This window comes from Trachypithecus francoisi, unplaced genomic scaffold (genome assembly GCF_009764315.1).
Source record: "Trachypithecus francoisi isolate TF-2019V2 unplaced genomic scaffold, Tfra_2.0 Lachesis_group17, whole genome shotgun sequence".
In the NCBI taxonomy this organism is placed as follows: domain Eukaryota; kingdom Metazoa; phylum Chordata; class Mammalia; order Primates; family Cercopithecidae; genus Trachypithecus; species Trachypithecus francoisi.
Window position 1 is genome coordinate 601,204 of NW_022681462.1, and position 16,844 is coordinate 618,047.

General features: G+C 58.9%; 1 protein-coding gene across 2 annotated transcripts; it reads right to left on the minus strand.

Moving 5' to 3' along the window:
- Nucleotides 1-7,440: 7,440 nt before the first annotated feature.
- Nucleotides 7,441-11,135, minus strand: ADRA2B (adrenoceptor alpha 2B). Of its 2 annotated transcripts, none has more exons than XM_033238836.1 (2): nucleotides 9,360-11,135; nucleotides 7,441-8,899 (listed from the first exon to the last, which is right to left on the minus strand). In XM_033238836.1, exons 1-2 carry the CDS (start codon nucleotides 10,697-10,699, stop codon nucleotides 8,884-8,886), a joined length of 1,356 nt encoding a protein of 451 aa, XP_033094727.1. In that variant the 5' UTR covers nucleotides 10,700-11,135; the 3' UTR covers nucleotides 7,441-8,883. The 2 variants fall into 2 exon arrangements, with proteins under 2 accessions (XP_033094727.1, XP_033094728.1); XM_033238837.1 differs by having other exon boundaries at nucleotides 7,441-8,928.
- Between the last annotated feature and the right edge of the window lie 5,709 nt (nucleotides 11,136-16,844).

Below are 16,844 nucleotides of genomic sequence, written 5' to 3' on the forward strand. Positions count from 1 at the left end.
CTCAGGTGGTGCTTGAACCATCCTTGCCTTGCTTTCCACACTCCTGAGAGAATAGGACCTCCAAGTGCCCCTGCACCCCTTCATCACCCTTACCTCCCATCTCCAGCCTAAGTCAAGGTGTGCTGGCTCAAGAAGCTCCCATCCTCGCCAACACCTACCCTTCTCTCTGCTCACTGGCTGTGTTTCTGATGCAGGCTTCTCCAAATACTGGGGTCCTCCTGGGTGCTGACATTTGACCCCTGGATGCCCCTACTGCAGCAGCAGCACGGGAATCCTAGAGGTCTCTAGAGATGGCCCTCTTTATTGCCTTGGATGACACCCCTCACACCAGGGTGGGCAGCCCTTTCCCCTACACCCATCAAGGACAAGGCTGGGGTTCTCCACAGATCTGAGGGACAAACAGTTTCATCTTTCACACCAGCGATTGTTTGCTGCCTGAGACTCCCTGCAACTTTGTCTTAGTCATGGAGAGAGCTCTGGGGCCCATTACGGATGTCTGGAATGGGCACAGCAAGAAGGGCACATAGGCTCGCATGTGGCACATTTGACACAGCTGCCTGAGAACCTTCCCCTCCTAGCTCCACACTGGAGAGGGCCTGCTGAAGCTCCCCATGGGAGAGTCCTGGAGCCCACAGAAGCATGGGGTGATAGCAGGAAGGACACGGGGCAGAGTCCACCCTCCTTCCGTCAGGCGTCTCAGCAGGAGTCAGAGGACAACTGGGGCAGGGAGTTCTGCCTGCTCACTTTGAAGAGAACCTCAGGGTCCAGAGGATTAAATGTAATGGGTCTGCCATTCACAGGTGCCTGTCTGTACCCTCGCACTCTATAGGAACATCTTACATGTCATCTCTACCTCTCAACACGCTCCCCAATCTTTTTTTTTTTTTTTTTTTTTTTTTTTTTTGAGACGGAGTCTCGCTCTGTCGCCCAGGCTGGAGTGCAGTGGCCGGATCTCAGCTCACTGCAAGCTCCGCCTCCCGGGTTTACGCCATTCTCCTGCCTCAGCCTCCCGAGTAGCTGGGACTACAGGCGCCCACCACCTCACCCGGCAAGTTTTATTGTATTTTTTTAGTAGAGACGGGGTTTCACTGTGTTAGCCAGGATGGTCTCGATCTCCTGACCTCGTGATCCACCCGTCTCGGCCTCCCAAAGTGCTGGGATTACAGGCTTGAGTCACCGCGCCTGGCTGCTCCCCAATCTTAAAGTAGATTTATCCCATTTTATTTATTTATTTTAATTATTTTCTCCCTTTATTTTTTTTTTTTCTTTTTGATACAGGGTCTTGCTCCATTGCCAAGCTGGAGTGCAGTAGTGCAAGCACAGCTCATTATGGCCTCAAACTCCTGGGCTCAAGTGATCCTCCTGCCTCAGCCTCCCAATGGCTGGGACCCCAGGTGCACGGCACCACACCTGGCTAATTTTAAAAAAAATTTGTAGAGATGGGATTTCACTATGTTGCCCAGGCTGGTTTCCACCTCCTGGGTTCAAGTGATCCTCCTGCCTCGGCCTCCCAAAGTGCTGAGATTTCAGGCATGAGCCACCACACCTGGCCCATTTTAAATGTGAGCAAGTCAAGGCTCAGAGAGGTTTAGCAGTCTGTCTGAGACGATATATCTGGTAAGGATTAGCGCCAGCTGTGACTCCAAAGCCAGTGCTCTTTCCATGCTGCTCCAGGAATGGCCCCACCCACGCCCTCTCTCTGCCCATCCCCTCTCTGTCGGGCCCTGTCTGAGCCTCTGTTCTCTGGGTCTGGTCCCTGCCACCACCTCTCCAGACGCCCTGGTGCGTCCCGGGTGCTGTGGGGACAGTTCTCCTGCCTCTAGCTCAGCCAAGACCAGGATGGAATTTTCCGACAGAATTTCTCTAGGAAACTATGGAGAAAACAAAACAAAATGGAAAATGAAAACCCAAATCAGAGACACTCCCAGAGCCCAGGGCCCCCAGCCTTAGATAACCAAGGCTGCCCCAGTTTGCTGGGAAAACTCACTTCCCCAACAAATATTTCCTGGGCACCTGCTCCAGGCCAGGTTCTGCCGGAAGGTGAGGAGCACAGGTACAGACGAGGCAGCCAAGTCCCTGCCCTCTCGGGCTGTCCTCTCAGAGGAAGCCCCTGGGCACAGACCCAGTCCTGCTGGAGTGAAAGCAGGTCTCTTGTTAGGAGGTGCACCTTCTGCTGCATCATCCTGAGCCATGACCCCGTGGAAGCCTGGGTTCCCAGAGCCCACCTCCCCACTTGCCCCTCCCAGAGGATCTCACCCACTTCCTCCTCTGTTGCCCCCCAACTCCAGTGCCCCTCCCAGCCTTACTGTAGACACCATGTCCAGCCCAGGCAGATGGCCACTCCCCTCTCCCACCCGCTTCCACCTGCCCTGGGGAATGTCTTTCGAGATGACCCTTCTGGGGCTCAGCCACCTAGATTTCCCTGGGACACAGGTGAGGGGTGTGACTTGAGCCCGGATGGGGTTGGGGGATGGAGGCTATGTGGGTGCAGGCAGGAGGGTAGAGGAGGAAACCTGGTGAACAGTGAGGGGAGCCGCTTCCTGAACAATCAACAAGTAGAAAGGTTGGTGGGGTGGGGGCCAGGGGTCAGGAGGCCTCGGTTTCCCCTCATCTCTCCAGGGGAAGCACCCGGGACATCATTAGAACCATGCTGCTCTCTGACACCCGCACTTGACAAGAAGGCATCTGAAACCCAGAGAGGTGAGCAGACTTGCCCGGGGCCACCCAGCAATTTGGTGGTCCTCCTAGGATCACGCCCTGAGCCTCTGGACCCCGAAACAGCTGAGGAATCCCTCAAAGAGCTGCCAGCTAGGTGCCCACCCACATCCAGCTGCCAGGCCAGCAGGGGCAGAGGGGCCGCAGGCTGAGGGGATTTGCAGCTGAAACAGCTGCATCAAAGCTGAACCTGACGAACAGGGACCAGTGGAGCCTGCTGCGGTGGCTGCTCCACCAGTCCTTCCCGCACCGAGGGGAGGAAGGCTGCGTTTAACCCTTGGCTCCCCAACTGGGGAATCCAAGTGGCGGGCCCAGATAGCCTCTCACACTCCCTTTGTGGCTGTGACTGGGCTGGGCTGAGCTGCGACACCAAGACACCTGGGTCCCCACACCATGGCCCAGCCCTCTTCCCTCTTGAAGCAGCTCCAGTCCCCACGGGTGGGGAGCAAATTCCATCTGAGTCCCAGCTGCTCTGAGATTGGTGGGGTCCACCCTGCAGCTCTAGAAGGGGCCTGCCCTCTCCCCGGGGAAATCAAAGGTCAGGACCCTCGGCAGCTCCCCCGCCTGCCCTGCCGGAGAGCGGGGAGGCCCCATGGGCTGCCGCAAGGACAGAAATAGCCCTGACTTTCCAGGGAGGGAGGCTCTTTTTCGGTCTCCAGTCTGTTCCGGTCCCCTCGCAGGCACCAATGCTCCATGGAGCCCGTAAGCTCAGGAAGAGCCAGGACCATCCCCCTGGGCAAGGCAGGGGTCAGGGGATTAGCAGGAGGCAACAGGAGGTTCGGAGGAGGGGGAGTTGCTGAGGACCCGGAAGTGGGAAAGGCCAGGATAGGGTAAGGGAAGAAGGGAGGAGAAGGGAGAGTGGAGGAAGGTGGGAACATAGAATCCCAGGGGGTAGCGGGTGGGCCGTAAAGGGGCACCTCAGCTCTGAAATCACTGCTGATCAATCGTTGGCCTCAAGGCCAGGCAAAGGGCAGGAGCCTTTGACCAGGGTCAGTCCAGGGTGTGAGACGATCAGTGCAGACAAGTCTGGGGGAGGGTGTGAGCTGACATCCAGGCCCTTCCAGCACTGGCCTTCTGACAACAGCCTTCCCCAAGCCCAGATGGAAGAGCGGACGGATGCAGGAGCACGAAGAATCCCAGAATCTAAAATTAGCCCAGAGCTCCCCGCCTCCCCTGCTGACAGTGAGCAGAGCCTGGGAGGGTGGTAGTCTTGTACCCCCTGCCAGGGCTCCTGCTCTCGTGGAAGGGCCAGCCAACAGGGAGAGCTGCCGAGAGTGGCTGAGGTCAGCAGGTGAGGCTCCCAAGCTCATACAGGGCAGGGGCTTTGCTGGACTGGGAAGAACCCAGAGCTTGAGCTCTGGTGCTAGAGGCAGGGCTGGGAAGAGGCAGAGGTTGGTGCTGGAGGCAGGGCTGGGGAAGAGGCAGAAGTTGCTGCTGGAGGCAGGGCTGGGGAAGAGGCAGAGTGAGGCCAGTGGGTGACACCACTGAAATGAGATTGGGTACGTTTATGTCCTGGTTCTGGATGACCTCAGCCAATTGTCTCTGCCTCAATTTCCTTGCCTGTGAAATAGGCATAGTAATCACATCAATTTCAGATGATGGGTGTCCGGCCCTGGACCCTAATATCTCAGGACTCTCATGATTCCTTTCACCACAGCACATCTCAGAGGGCCCCAAACCCATCCGTTACTCCAGAGCCGTTTAACTTTGCGCTGAGGCACAAAGGTGAGAAAAACACCACCGCCATCCTGCCCACGAGCCTGACACTAAGAACAACTGATTAACTCCCGGAACCTTCATGTCTGGACCTCCCAGGGAGCTGGGGCAGGGAGTGGCTGTGGGGGGAAGGCAGAGATGGAGCCCCAAGCTGGGGAACCCTGGGGACCGCAGGGGCAATCCTGCCTGTGGGCAGACAAGGACACTAAGGCCCAGAGAGGGACCGAGTCCTGCCTAAGGACAGCCCAACAGGTGGTGGCAGGGATAGGACATGACTCCTGCGTTTCCCCCCTCCCCCTGTCCTGCCACCCACGGCAACCAGGATCTGGGAGCAGAAAGCCCCGCCAGTGCCAGGGAAGCCAAATGCTGCCCAGGTCCGACTGCAGACAGGCCAATGCCTCCTCCCCAGCCAGGGGCAAACCCATTTACAGGTGGGAGCTGGGCAAGGTCTCACACCCCTTGCCAGTGGCCCCCCGACATACAGGGTGACCATGCAGAGGATGGGGAGAGGGTCCAGGGCCTGATGAACCCACAAGCCTCCTCCACCTTGAGTACTGGGGGCAGATCAACCGGGCTCTCCTGCCACAGGTCCCTTCTTAAACAAGAGTCAGGAGTCCCTTCAGCCACAGTCCTCCAAAGAGGAGTTCTCAGCAGCCCCAAAGTTCTCAGCGGCCATCCCAAGGTAGAGCTGCCTCTTAAGTCCCTCTCAAGGGTATCCTTGCCATGTAAGGACCCAGGTTCTCAGAGAGGAGGTGCGGCTGTGGAATATTCCTCATCCTGCTCTGCCCAGCTCCTCTTATACTGCGTTCTGCAGCAGCGCCTCCCTTCCAGCAGGGACGTCTTAAGAAAGGGGTGTCTGGAAGGATGACGTGACCGGCTGAGACAACTCCCATCCACCTGGTGAACGGCCAGGCAAAGCGCCCCTGCTGGCCTCGCACCCGTCCCCCACACCTGCCACCCTCACCGCCAGGTGACTTGCCAGGATTATTCCTGGAGGCAGAGGGCTGCACCTACCCCACTCCCACCTCTGGCTGTTCTCAGCCAGTCTCATCAACCTGTAGTCCTCCGATGGGCTCAAGGCGAAGTCAAAAGCAGGTCCTACTCACAGAGAGCTGCAGGAATAGAGCATGAGAGAGAAGGCCTGATAGGAAGCCAGGTCCTGGGCCCAGCTCCAGCTGCACCCCATTAGCTGAGGGGCCTGGGCAGGTGCCTGAGACTCCGCCCCCCAGTTCTTCATCTGAGAACTGAAAGAGATAGCAAAATGGGGACGAGCCAAGCACAGGTCCTGCCACACAGCTGTCAGCAGATGTTTCCTGAATGTGGGCCTGCTATTCCTTGAGTTCGGACACAATTCCTTCAGTGTGAAAGTGTGGCACGATGGGCAACCTGGGTCTGGATCTAGATCCAGCTCAGCCAGCTGTGTCTGTATGACGCCCCCTGAGGCAAGTCATCTCCTCTCTCTGGGCCCCAGTCTCTTCCTTCATACAGTTCAGGGGTTGGAGTGAGCTGTCAGAAATGGAAAATCTAGGACACATCTGCCCATCAATTACATAGTCTGTGGCAGTGACAGACATGAACAATCAATCACAGCATAGTCACCTGCTGAATCCATCCACATGCAGTTTCAGGATCTTCAGATACCCAGCGCCACCGAATGAGAGCTGGCTGAAGAGATGGAATCACGATTCTTCATCACCTGAATTTCACAGTTTTGTGATTTCAGGACCCAGAGAGGTCACTTTAAGTCTCAATTTCGTTTTTTGTAAAATGATCACTCTCAGCAAGGTTGTGAGGATTAATGAGATAACGTATTCAAAATGGGCTTGCAAACAGTCCTCCTCCAGGAAGGTATACCTTTCTACCACCATTTCCAAAGTCGGGGCAGGGTTCTCTACTCCCAGGCTCAAGGGCCTGCCCCTCGCAGACGGTTAAGCATCGGGGGACAATGTGGTCCAGCAGAAAGAGGCTGGGCCTGGATAACCTCAAGCAGGTCATTACAGCTTTCTCGGCCTGTACTTTGCTAGTATAAAATGGGCTGATACTTACCTTACAGTCAGGCATAAGGATTAGATGAGGTCATCAGACAAAGAGCCTGGATCAGTAAAAGGGAGTCAATGAACCATCCTCATTTACGCATATCAGGCCTCTGGGCATCAGCAGTGGGCACTTCGGCAGGTGTGGGGAGCTGAGAGCAGGGCAGGGCATGTCTTTCTTGTTAAGTCCTCGGTGAAGCCCATGTCCCCATGTCCGTCAGTGATGGTGGGTACACTGGAGGTCTCGCTGGTTGTCCCTAGCAGAAGCATGGCCCATGCCACTACGGAGGTGGTGAGAGTTAAGATTCTGGGCCAATGTGGAAGTAAAGGGGTGGCCTCACACTGAGGACCCTGGGGCTTCACGTCGCTTCCTTCCTCCCTCCCCTCCCTGGGCTGGCCACTGGCGCTGGCCCTGCCCACGGCCTCCTGCTGCCAGCCTGCCGTCTGCCCCCCTGCCCGTGGGACCAGGCCCACCTGGTTCAGCCCCAGGACTGCCCACTCTGTGGCGACTAAGTAGGGTAGGAAGGCGGTGGCACCAGACCACCTGGGGCTAGCTTGGGGCCGTTTTCAAACTCAGTCACAATTCCACCAATCACCTCCTTTACATATGCCCTTCCCCTACCAAAACACCCTCCCGTCTTGCCTCTTGGTGTACTCCTGCTCTTCCTCCAAGACCCAACCCAAAGGCCACCTCCTCCAGGAAGCCCTCCCTTCTCCTCCCTCCCGGGAGTCAGTCTCAGGCTCCTCCAGCCACCCTCACCCATTGGCTTGTGATGATGAGTAAGGATGCTTCATGGACAAAGGCGGGTAGGAAGGGCAGGGGCTTGGGGGACCAGCCGGCCACATCTCAGGCAGGAGAGGACTACTCGTCCTGGGAGGGAGCCCCAGCTCATTGGGCCAACACCCAGAGTCTGCTGTGCCAGCCGCTGAGGAATAACTGCTCCAGGTAGGCCTTGGGCAATAAGGACACCATTTACTTATTACAAAATATCCTTTATTGATAAAATAGCTCAGAGTTAAAAAAAAAAAAAAAAAAAAAAAACCTGCATGTCGCAATAAGAGGTCAGGGGGATCCCATGGAGCGCACACAAGACTGGCCAGCAGAGGGTCACAGTCAGTCCCTCCCCTGGCCCAGCTCCCCACCACATCCCGGGGCGATGCTCTGGCCTCATAACAACCCACCGAGGACCGAGCTGGGCAGCCTCCCACACCCCAGGAAGGACTCTTTTTGGTCCCCTCCATTCTCTCTACACCCAGAAAACTCTCTTGGTGCCCTTCCAAATCTGGCAGGTCCATCTGGCCCATTGCCCCCACATCTGCCAAGCTAAGATGCCTGCTGCCCCAGCGTCGAAGCCAGGCCCTCCCCAAGATACAGCTGGGAAACCTCCTTTCCACACTTCCAGCTGTTCTGAGTGCCGGGTTTTGGGGTGGGACTGAGAACCAGGAAGCGGGGGTCCTCAGTGCACAGCCCCATCAGAGTGGGGGGAGCAGCGTGGCTGTGTCTGAGGCCGTCCACAAACACCCCCCTGGCGGGATCAGTTGTGGTTCACAAGGACTCATTTGGGGCTTGGAGACCTGGCTGAGCACTTAAGTGGGAGGCTCCCCTAGGGGCTCACCAGGCTCTCATGCCAGCACCCCACCTGGGGGCTCTGCCACCTGTCACAGGCTCTCATCTTAGACTGTTCCCAAGGCATGGATATTGTGGGCTGTCCTGGGGAAATTGCCTCCTTGCTGACAAAGGACTTATCCCCCACTGGGGAGGCCCAAGCCACTAAAAACCCTCTTGGGGCTACAGGTGAAATGTCGAAACGCTGTCATGTAGCATAATAACTCAGACCTTTGCAGCCACAAGAACACATTCTCGAAGAGATCTTTAACTTGAAATAGTGATTCTGTCTGCCACTCCCCGCTTCCAGTTTGGGAAGGAATTCACACAGCCCAGGGACAGAACAAAAGTCTACAGGAAGACAGGTGGTGGTAAACACAGAGGAAAGGGATTTTTATATCACCGGATAATCACATTTTTGGTTCTCTAGTGCATTCCCCCACGGAGCTCAAAGCTTTCTGCAAAGCCTTTCATCTCCCTGCAGCAAGTAGGCGGCGAGCTATTGTCGCCCCGAGTTTTGCAGGGGGTGAATGCCAGTGATCGGGGATCTCCCGTCGAGGCAGAGACCAGGCCTGCAAGACCGCCCCAGCGAGGCATCCACATGGCCACCCACCTGCCAGAGGGGTGCTGGGTAAGGAAGCCGATCCATGGTTCTGGCCTTTAAAGGAACCACAGATCCAAAAACAGGTGAAGGGGGAAAGGAGAGCCCAGAGACGGTGCCACCCCATAAGCCCCCATCCCAGCACCTGCCAGGGACCGCAAGTGCCTAGCGTGGGTGATCAGTCTTGATCAGTCTTGGTTTCTTCCTCCTCCTCAGCAGCAGGCCCCCCTGGGAAAGTGGAAGGCTGGCTGTGTGCTCTTTGTGGGTGAGGGGAGATGAAAAAGAAACAAAAACACCACAAGCAAGTGACCTGCCAGGAACACAGGGTCCTCAAGAAAGGAAAGCCCAGACATTGGCCTGGAGAGCACGGGGCTCTGGGAAGGAAGTGCTCTCTCTTCTCCTGTCTGGGCTATGCTCCGGAGGATTTGAACCACCTCCGTCAGCCTGTGCTCAGGGAGAGGGTGGAGAAGGGGTCCCCCACAGCTGAGATGGCAAAGGGAGGCTTCAATGGGACCCTTGCTAACAGCCCCCCTGCCCACCCCTCCCAAGGGGTTCCTAAGACAAGGCCTGCAGGATCTGGGCAGCGAGCAGAAAGCCCAGGGGAGGCAGCCACACACAGCAGGGCAAGAAGCAAGGTGGCCCCAGCACCACCGCACCAACCCCACAGGGGCAGCGCAGGCGGGCTCACCAGGCCGTCTGGGTCCATGGGCGGCACAGGATCCTCCGGAAGGCACGGCGGAAGTCCTGGTTGAAGATGGTGTAAATGACAGGGTTCAGCGAACTGTTGCAGTAGCCGATCCAGAAGAAGAACTGGAAGAGGCCATGGGGCACCTTGCAGTGCTCCGGGCAGATGGCGCCCAGGCTGTAGCTGAAGAAGAAGGGGAACCAGCAGAGCACAAAAACGCCAATGACCACGGCCAGCACGAAGGTGAAGCGCTTCTCCCGGGTCAGCTGCGCCCGTCGACGCCACCACTGCCCACCTATAGCACCCACGCCCCTGCCCAGGAGCACCTGGCCACGTAGGGTGGCCAGTACCTGGGAGCCCTGTGGCTGCTGCAGCGGGGGGCTGCAAGCTGAGGCCGGAGACACTGGCCCTGCCTGGGGTTCACACTCTTCCTCCTCCTCCTCCTCCTCTTCACCTTCATCCTCTGGAGATGCCCCACAAACACCTTCCTTCTGGCCCTGGCCTGAGTTGGGAAGGGCAGCCCAACTGGGTGGCAAGGCCCGGGTCCCAGTATCTTCAGAGGTTTCCCCCTCCTCCTTCTCCCCAGTGGACTTCGAGTGTCCACTGACCTCTCTGGCAGATGCCAGAGAAGCCAGGGCTGGCAGCTTGGCTGAGGCCAAAGCCCCACCACGGTTGGGTCGGGGCTGCTTGGACTCACCCTGCCCAGGCCCCCCCTTGGCCCTAGGACCTCTGCGGTTGCTGCGTTTGGCGATCAGGTAGATGCGCAGGTAGACAAGGATCATGATGAGGCAAGGAGCAAAGAACGATCCGATGCTGGAGGCCAGGATGTACCAGACCTCCTGGTTGAGCTTGCACTGGGGGCGCCCGCGCGGCTGGGGGCCCTGGTCGCCCTTGTAGATGAGGGGCGGCAGCGAGATGACGGCGGCGATGACCCACACGGTAAGGATGATGCACTTGATGCGGCGCGGGGTGCGCTTGGAGTTGTATTCCAGCGCGCGGCTCACGGCCCAGTAGCGGTCCAGGCTGATGGCGCACAGGTGCACGATGGACGAGGTGCAGAAGAGCACGTCGAGCGCCAGGTACACCTCGCACCACCTGCGCCAGAAGTACCAGTAGCCGAGGAGCTCGTTAGCCAGCGAGAAAGGGATGATGAGCGTGGCCACCAGGATGTCGGCGGCGGCCAGCGACACCAGGAACAGGTTCTGAGGGGCGCGCAGCGAGCGGCTGGTCAACACAGCCAGGATGACCAGCGCGTTGCCGAAGATGGTGAAGAGGATGAGGAAGGTGATGACCGCCGCGATGGCCGCCGTGGCCTGCACGGAGTAGGGGTCCTGGTGGTCCATGGTTGGGCGGGACGTGGGCAGAGGGAGCGCTGCCCGCCTGGTGCACACCGTGGACGACAGCGCTGCCCGGTTCGGCTAGACGAGAGCGGCGCCCCTACAGCGGCGCCGAGGGCGCTGGAGCCCCATGGCCCGGACGAGCGGGGCCTAGGAGGTCGGGAACACCCGGGACCAGCCGCCGCCCTCCTACATCCTCCTCCACCGGCGCCCGGGGTCCCTGCCGTCTGCCCCCGAGAAGTTTTCCAAGTTGTCCCGCCGGCGTCCCCGTCCCACGCGGGACCGCAAAAAGTCGCGCCCTCCCGCCACGCGGATGCTGGACGCGCTGGACTGGGGGCGCGGGCCAGGCTGCGCCGGTTCTCAGAGGAGGCGCGGAGGAGGCGCGGAGGACCCTGCGCCCGCTCAGCTCGCGGGCTCTCGCCCCAGCCGCGCCTGCAGGGGAGCTGGGAGCAGGGCGCGCGGCTGGGAGGGCGGAGACTGGGGGCGGGCGCGGGCGCGGGAGGGAGGCGGGGCTGCGCGCGGACCGAGGTGGGCGGAAGGTGCGCTTCGCGGAAGGCGTGAGCCCCGGACTCCGCGCCCGGACCCCGCCGCGCGCCTCTGCTGCCTCCCTCCCTCCCTCCCGGCGGCCGCACCTCGGGAGAGCGGGGGTCTTCGGCCCCCGGGCAGGACGCGTGCAGCTGTGGAGGGGTCGGTGGGTGCCGGGAGCCGGGACGCGGAGCTGGCGCGCGGGCCGGCACCAGGACGGGACCCTCCTCCCGAGGAGTCGGGCTGGGCCGGGCGCGGGTGCGCGCTGCTCTCCCACCCGCAGCCCGGGAGCCAGCAGGGAGGGCGGGGCGGGCGTGGGGCTGGGGCGCCGGGTCGTAACACACCACAGCCCCGCCCGGCCGGCCGTGGAGACTCCCCGCGGAGAGGTGGGGGAGCGGGGAGCCGGCCCCGACCCTTCCCGGGCGCTTCCCCTCGCGGACCGGCTCCGTCGGGCCAGCGCCGAGGGAGGAGGGCACGTCCCGGCCTGCGAGCGCCCCCTGCTGCCGCCCGCGAGCCCAGCCCGGGTCCCGGAGCCACCGCTTGCAGCCTAGGACTTAGGACTTCGGCTTCTTGTGTCTCGGCAGCTGCCTCAGTTTCCTCCATTAAGGGCAAAGGAGGTAAGAGGGAAACTGGGTTGGACTCAAATCACAGCGTCAACTGCGACTCAGCCAAGGGTTTGTACGGGGCGCGGGGCGAGCTGCCGCCCCTTGACTGATGCGAAGGGGAGGGCCCTTCCTGGGAATAAAGCAAGGAGACCTTGCGGTTGGGGGAGCAAAGGGTGGGGCTTTGTCACACAACTCCAAGAAAGGGAGGGTTGACCCTCCCTCCCTGCTGCGGTCCTTCCTGGCTCCCCCCCCCCCCGATATACACTGAAGCTCTTCTGGGGGTGACAGTGGAAACAGCATTGGGGTAAAAAAAAAAACTTCAGACTAAGGCCCCCCACTTGCCTTCAAAGAGCTATGAGCAACTGCTCTCCCTCAGGGCCTCCCTCACTCTCCCTGCCACACCGCCACCAGCACCAGCCTGGGCAGCCCTGAGGGCATTTTCCCCCGGTTCTGGAGCCCCTAATGTCATAAGCCCCGCCTTGAGCGAGGCCTCTTATTCACAGCCCAACTCTGCAAGGCACCCTCTGTGTAAATAAGCACCAGTCCACCTCTGACAGTGGGGCTCCCCCCAGGCCCCGTCCAACCTGCTGGACCTCCTCTCCTCCCTGCCCCCTCCATGGGAGCAGAGCACGTGGCCTCTCAGTGCCCACAGACAACGTCTAGCGCCTCCCCAGGCTCAGGTGGGAGGTGCCCATCTCAGGTACCCAGACCAGCCCCCCAGCCACAGCGGGGTGCTGGGAGTAGGTGCCTCCTTGATCCCCCCATCCCTGTCATTCTGCCAGACTCCCCAGTTTCTGGTGAGGTGCAAGTGCCCACAGCCCCTGGGGTGGATGCTGCCAGGGCTGGGTTCGGACAGAGCAGTCAGCTTCCTCCCCACCCCCAACCCCAGGCTTCAGCTGGAAACCCACCACTCTGCTAGACACAGTTTCCTGGATGTCTTTCCCACCCTCTGGGCTGGGCAGGGCCTGGGCACCGCCTGGACATACATCACCAGTGATGGAGGGATGCCAGTAGCCCCTTCCCTGAGGAAGGACAGAGGATGGCCATGAGAGCCTGGGAGCAGCTACTTAGGCAAGTGCCTGCCCGTCCCGGGGCTCCCAAGGCCTGCACAGTCTGGGCCTGCCAGAGGCCCACGTGGGAGGAATGGCCTTTCCACCATGTCCAACCATACGCGGGCTGGGGGCCAGTGAGCATCTCCCCAGATTCTACAGCCAGCATCAGCCTTTGTCTTCTGACCCATCTTCCTTCAAGGGGTGCTGCAGGAGCTGAGACTGGGTTGCCCGTGTGCCCTCCCCACCCTGCAAGTCCCCACTGAGGACGCTCACCTGGGCCTTCCTAGAAGTGACAACTTTGGGTCTACTGAGTGTCAAGCCTTGCTAGGCATCTTTCGTTGGGCCAGCTGGGCACGAGGCCAGATGGGGACAGCCAGGGACAGAGTCTACAGCTGGCAGACCTGGGAGATATGTGCCCTCCGGGCAGCAGGAGCTGCTTTGGCATCCATACCACTGCCCCAGGCTGTCGCCTTCTACTGCAGCCATCTCCTCACAGCTCCATTCCAGTATGGACAAGGGCAGTGTGGGTGCACTGGGTCTCCAGGACCGTGTGGGCCATAGCATAACTCAGCTCCTGCTCCTCTCTGAGGCTCACTGTCTTCCCACACACCCACCTTCAGGTCTTGCCTGCTCCAACCAGCCCCATGAGGCTGCCAGGTGCAGGAATTGGAGCCTACTAGCCATAGCAAGGCTTCCTTTAGCTCTTCCCAAACTAGTCCTGACCTTGCGCTGACATCCTGTTCCACAGGGATAGGCATAGTTCAGTCCCGGACCAGCAACAGCCAGCAGCAGGAGCAGCTGGAGCGTTCCCAGATGCATAGCAGGGGAGTGGGCAGGCAGGGCACAATGTGGATCCCTGCCCTCCAGCCCTCCATCCATGCCCTGCCAGGCCAGTGTTGGACTCTGGAAGTGCCCTGGGTCTCCACTCTCCAGACCTTCCCTGAGGCTGTTTGCTATGATAAAACTACCCTGTCACCCTTCCTTCTGTGCTTGGTGGGCTCCTACTCACACTTCAAGGCCCACTCACCAGTTACCACGCTCTCAGGCAGAGGAGGACCTCCATTCTCCAGGTTCCTCGATCCCAGGCGGCACCACTTCCACACTCAGCACACCGTACCCAGATGGTGTCTGATGGGTTTGTTACATTGCCCCTGCCCAGCACAGTGGACATCCCTGCTCTGTCCCCAGTACCTGGCACAAGGTCATTGGCCGTGAGGGACAGTGGCAGCAGGCAACAGTGCACACATACACGAGCATTCTTTTTTTTTTTTTTTTTTGAGGCGGAGTCTCGCTCTGTCGCCTGGGCTGGAGTGCAGTGGCCGATCTCAGCTCACTGCAAGCTCCGTGTCCCGGGTTCACGCCATTCTCCTGCCTCAGCCTCCCGAGTAGCTGGGACTACAGGTGCCCGCCACCTCGCCCGGCTAGTTTTTTGTATTTTTTTTTTTTTTTTTTTTTTAGTAGAAACAGGGTTTCACCGTGTTAGCCAGGATGGTCTCGATCTCCTGACCTCGTGATCCGCCTGTCTTGGCCTCCCAAAGTGCTGGGATTACAGGCTTGAGCCACCGCGCCTGGCCCACATGAGCATTCTAAGACAGCCCAAGTGAGGGTGCCCTGGAGGGATGTCCTTGGGAAGAGGGGCCATGGGGAAAGGACTTAGCCATGGAAGCGATCCACCTTTTCCAAAGAAGGGCAAGATGGCTGTCCCATCGCTGGCTGTGAGACCTTAGTTGGAAACCGTGGAGCCACTTCTCCAGGCCTGAGAGGTGAGAGAGTGCCACCAGATCTCCTGGGCTGGGGCTCCAGCAGCTCACAACGGTGCCTTCCCTCCCCTAAGGGCCCACTGGAACAGACCCCTATTGGGCCACATACCCCACCTTTCTCCAGATGCCTCCCCCCGCCCACCACAAACCAGCCTTTCAGTCCACGGGACTCTTATCCCCAGACCATCCTGTACGCCCCAACATCCCCACTTCCCAGATCCTTGGGTCACGTCCTCTATGATAGAAGTCAGTCGTCCTCTCTGCATAAAGATCTTGACAAAACCCCAGCTCTGGTCGAACCTAAATCATCTACCCACTGCCTGCCTTTGACCAAGCATCTGCTCTTTCCGGAGCAAAACACTCTCTGCATCGACTGGCCTTGCTCTAAATTCCTGACCACAAATCTCCAAACTTCCCTAGTACGTTCACTTTCCCACTTGTTAAAATTGGCATCCCTCCCTCCCTCTCCAACCTCCCAGCCGCTCCTCCGCCCCCCAGGCTGTGACTCCGCCTGGTACTTAGAGGGAAACGGAAGTCCAGGCAGGAACTCACCGCCTCCCCTGACGCCCGCCTGCATCTGACCTCAAACTCTCTTTGCTGATTGAAGAGCAAGTCCTCAGCCTGTGCCCTAGAGCCCAACCCCTCTCATCTCACCCCAAGGTTCCCCACTTCAGTTATCCCCCCACTTATGGTCACTGCCTCTATTCTACAAAGCCAGCCTCACCCCTTAGAACCCCCCCCCGCCCAGCCCTGTCCCCTTTCTGCTGCCTCCCATAGCCTCCTCACCTTCTCCTTAACCCCCAGCAGAGCATCTGCAGACCCTCCACCAAGGGTCTTCTGTGGGCCATGCCCTACTGCACATCACCAAGCACCAGGCTTGTTCTGCCCTCTTTCTCGGCAGCACTTGGCATAGCAGCCCTTCCCCCGGAACACTCACAGGGTCTGCGATCGCCTTGAAAGCCACTCTGCAGCCTTTTCTTCTACCAAACTCTTAAATCAGAGGTTCTTGCTAAGAGTGATTCTCTCTCCCGCTCTAAAGGACGTTGGGCAATGTCTGGAATACAGGGGCCACTACTGGCATCTGTGGGTAGGAGCCAAAGATACTGCCAAACGTCCTGCAAGGTTCAGGACCGCCCCCACCACAAAGAATTACCAGGTACGAAATGCTGAAACACTAAGATTAAGAAATGCTGCTCTAAATGCAGCACCCTAGCTTGGTCTGGGGATCCTTCTTCTTCCTCTACACCCATGGCTCCCCTTCAGATGCGACAGCACTTCCCCAGGCACCTCCTGACCTGCTCTCCCTGCTGAACTCCAGGCTCCTTCAGCCCACCTACTCTCTGACCCCTTTGGACACCTCAGACTTGACATACCCATTTGCCCCAGCCCTGCCTTGCCCCAAGGTCCTCAGTGCTGGATTCTCAGTGAACGGTGCAGCTCCCCACCCAGAGCCTGTGCCCTCACCCCACACGTGCAATCACGAGTGGGGCCACTGTGACCCCTAAACACTCCAGAAGCACCTGCTCCTGTCCATCTCTGTAGCCCCTCTCCCTTGCACAACTGCAGTGGCTTCCCAGCTGTTCTGCTTCCAGCCCATTCTCCAGAATGCATTGAGGACTTTTTAAACCTGAAGTCAGATGTGGCACCATCTTCCTTCAAACCTTCCAGTGGCTACCGCCTGTTGCTTGTGGAATAAAACCCTCCCCATCTCTGTCTTGGCTGTGGCCCCCTCCCCCTGCCAGTTACACAGACCCGACACACCTCACTTTTCCCTGCCTCAGGGCCTTTGCACTGGCTACTCAGTTCCTGAATTTTCACAGCAATCTCCTGCCATTTAGGGCTAGGCTGAAATGTCACATCCTCAGAGGAGCCCTTCCTAACCAGCAGCCTAAAGGGGTGCTCCCCTCTGCCATCATTTGCCAATGCCAGATGTTTTCTGGTTTGCTGACTTATTCTCCAACCCTCCCCACCCTGAATAAGCTCCATAAGAAGAGGAACCCGCCTTGCTCACTGCTATTCCCAGCAGAAGAGAGACTGCCTAGTATGTTGGATGAGTGAACAAATTGAGCCTACACAGCTACATGGTCGGTGACTGGGGAAGTGAACAGGCCACAGACCCCTGGGAGGGGATGGCTAGCTGCCTGGGCTTGGCTAATGATTTACTTTCTAGGAAACTGATTTGCTTTCTAGGAAGCTGATTTGCTTTCCA

Excerpts from the sequence above, each read along its gene's own strand:
- ADRA2B (XM_033238836.1), bottom strand. The coding sequence starts at position 10,699 with ATGGACCACCAGGACCCCTACTCCGTGCAGGCCACGGCGGCCATCGCG.